This window comes from Capsicum annuum, chromosome 4 (assembly GCF_002878395.1).
Source record: "Capsicum annuum cultivar UCD-10X-F1 chromosome 4, UCD10Xv1.1, whole genome shotgun sequence".
Lineage (NCBI taxonomy): Eukaryota > Viridiplantae > Streptophyta > Magnoliopsida > Solanales > Solanaceae > Capsicum > Capsicum annuum.
Genome location: NC_061114.1, coordinates 224,848,257 through 224,851,259, shown reverse-complemented (window position 1 = coordinate 224,851,259; position 3,003 = coordinate 224,848,257). Strand labels below are relative to the sequence as shown.

At 40.6% G+C, this 3,003-nt stretch overlaps 1 protein-coding gene across 1 annotated transcript; it reads right to left on the bottom strand.

Annotated features, from left to right (window-relative positions):
• Window positions 1-343: 343 nt before the first annotated feature.
• LOC124898098 lies at window positions 344-1,020 on the bottom strand. The gene is made up of 2 exons (XM_047411722.1): window positions 928-1,020; window positions 344-709 (listed from the first exon to the last, which is right to left on the bottom strand). The coding sequence occupies exons 1-2, from the start codon at window positions 1,018-1,020 to the stop codon at window positions 344-346; spliced, it is 459 nt and encodes a 152-aa protein (XP_047267678.1).
• Between the last annotated feature and the right edge of the window lie 1,983 nt (window positions 1,021-3,003).

The following is a 3,003-nucleotide window of genomic DNA, read 5'->3' as shown; positions in this document are numbered from 1 at the left end:
GGTATATATTATGCCACCAATTTCATCATATACAATTAGTTATGTTCAATTGAAGTTTACCAAAGTTTCGATGTTTACTCAAACTCGAACAATTGGAAATCTTTCAACTCGTCCTTGAGTTAGGGGACTTTTATGATCTTAATTCAGGATGAAATAGGTTCCCACACTACATAATTTATTACACACTAAATTTGCATCGGATTCATGAATTTTGCAACCTTTATGTGAAAAAATAACGGTTTACGTTCTAATCCAAAATGCGGGGTGTTACATTATCCCCCCTTGGGGTCATTCATCCCCGAATGATGACACAGAATACAGTTACGTGCGATTTCAAGTATACTCAGATATAGAAAAGAATATATAAGACAAGAATTGTACCTTCCATCTCACCATTCGCTGAATCAAATAGACTTGGGTAGCTAACTCTCATGTCGTTTTCTGACTCCCAAGTTGCTTCTTCAACTTTCTGATTTCGCCATAGCACTTTAACTGAGGCTATCTCTTTGCTCCTCAATTTTCTTACTTGACGATCTAAGATTGCTACAGGCTTTTCTTCATAAGTCAAGGAATCGTTCACCTTGATTTCCTCCACAGGCAACACTAACGAATGATATCCAATGAACTTCTTCAATATGGATATATGGGATACCGGGTGAACAGAACCCAAATTTGCAGGCAACTCTAACTCGTATGCAACTCCTCCTATCTTTTTTACAATATGGTATGGTCCTATATAGCAAGGACTCAGCTTACCTTTCTTCCCGAATCGCATAACTCCCTTCATGGGAGAAACTTTAAGGAATACCCAATCTCCAACCTCAAACTCTAACTCTCTTCTTCTAACATCGGCATAGGATTTCTAACGACTCTGAGCTATCTTAAGTCTTTCTCTGATGATTTTCACATCCTCCATTGCCTACGAACAAGATCAGGCTCAAATAACCTCGTCTCACCAACTTCATACCACTCTATAAGAGACCTGGATCTCCTCCCATACAATTCTTCAAATGGTGCCATCTTAATACTAGAATGAAAGCTGTTATTATAAGAAAACTCTATCAGTGGCAAGTGATCTACCCAACTACCTTTAAAGTCAATCACACAGGACCTCAACATATCCTCAAGGGTCTGGATAGTGCGTTCATCTTTCCCATTAGTCTGAGGGTGGAATGCTGTACTTAGGTTCACTTGGGTACCTAAGCCTTTCTGAAACGATCTCCAAAACTGGGAAGAAAACTGCGTACCTCAGTCGGATATAATAGAGACAGGTGCTCCATGCAGACGGACTATTTCCTCAATGTACAACTTCGCATAATCATCTCCCGAATAATTAGTCCTCACAAGCAAAAAGTGAGCTGACTTTGTCAACTGATCTACAATCACCCAAATGGAATCATACTGGTTTCGGGACATTGGAAGTCCTGTAACGAAGTCCATGTTTATCATCTCCCACATCCATAAAGGTAGAGCTATCTCCTGGGAAGTACCTCCTGGCCTCAAATGCTCTACTTCCACTTGTTGACAGTTCAAACACTTGGAAACAAAATCAGCTACATCGCATTTCATATTATTCCACTAATACAAAGTTTTCAGATCATGGTACATCTTAGTAGAGCCTGGGTGCACAACATACCTCGATGTGTGAGCCTCATCAAGGATTCTTTCCCGCAGTCCATCAACATTCAGAACATACAACCTACCCTGAAATCTTAGAATACCGTCACCACCAATTTTAAACGACATTACCTTTTATTGACCCACATCTGTCTTGATTTGCATCAAGATGGGATCTTCAACCTGCTTCTCCTAAACTTCAGCACAAAGGGATGACTTAGCTAACTCATGAAAAATCACCCCCTCCGTCTTCGGAATCTAAGAGTTGCACTCCCATATTTGCAAGGCGGTGAATATCCTTCGCTATCTCTTTCTTCCCCTCTTCAACATGAGAAAGGCTTCCCATAGACAACCTGCTGAGGGCGTTGGCTACAACATTTGCCTTGACCAGATGGTAATGCAGGCTCATATCATAGTTTTTCAAAAGCTCCATCCAACGTCTCTGCCTGAGGTTCAATTCTTTCAGTGAGAAAATATACTACAAACTCTTATGGTCAGTATAAATATCAACATGCACTCCATAAAGATAATGCCTCCAAATTCTGAGCACAAACACCACAGCTGCTAACTCCAAGTCACGAGTGGGGTAATTTCGCTCGTGTACCTTCAACTGCCTAGATGCATAAGCTATCACCTTACCACACTGCATCAATCACAACCAAGTCCCACATGGGATGCATCAAAGTAAACCACAAAACCATCTACACCCTCGGAAAGGGTCAAAACAGGAGCAGTAGTCAACTTGTCTTTCAACTTCTCAAAACTATTTTCACACAGATCAGACCACACAAACTTCGCCTTTTTCTGAGTCAATTTAGTAAGCGGAGCAGCTATGGAGGAAAAACTCTCTACAAATCTTCTGTAATAACCTGCCAAGGCCAAGAAGCTTCGAATATCGGTTGGAGTCGTGGGTCTGGGCCATTTTCTCACTGCCTCAATCTTTTGGGCATCCACTTTAATCCTGTCACTAGATATAATATGCCCCAAGAAAGCAATAGCACTCCGCCAGAATTCACATTTGGAGAACTTAGCATACAACTGATGATTTTTAAGGGTCTGAAGGATAATTCGGAGATGATCGGCATGGTCTTCCTCACTTTTGGAATAGATCAGAATATCATCAATGAACACTATAACGAACAAGTCTAGAAACTGACGGAACACCCTATTCATAAGATCCATAAAGGCTGCAGGGGCATTAATCAACCCGAAAGACATGACTAAGTACTCATAGTGACCATATCGGGTTCGGAAGACTATTTTAGGAATGTCTAACTCCTTAACTTTCAACTGATGATAACTCGAACGAAGGTCTATTTTCGAAAAACACTTAGCATCTTGAAACTGGTCAAAAATATCATCAATTCTAGGAAGAGGATATTTGTT

Excerpts from the sequence above, each read along its gene's own strand:
- LOC124898098 (XM_047411722.1), bottom strand. The coding sequence starts at position 1,020 with ATGGCACCATTTGAAGAATTGTATGGGAGGAGATCCAGGTCTCTTATA. Across the intron at positions 710-927 it reads GGTTATTTGAGCCTGATCTT|ATAGGAGGAGTTGCATACGA; the intron begins GTTCGTAGGCAA and ends ATTGTAAAAAAG.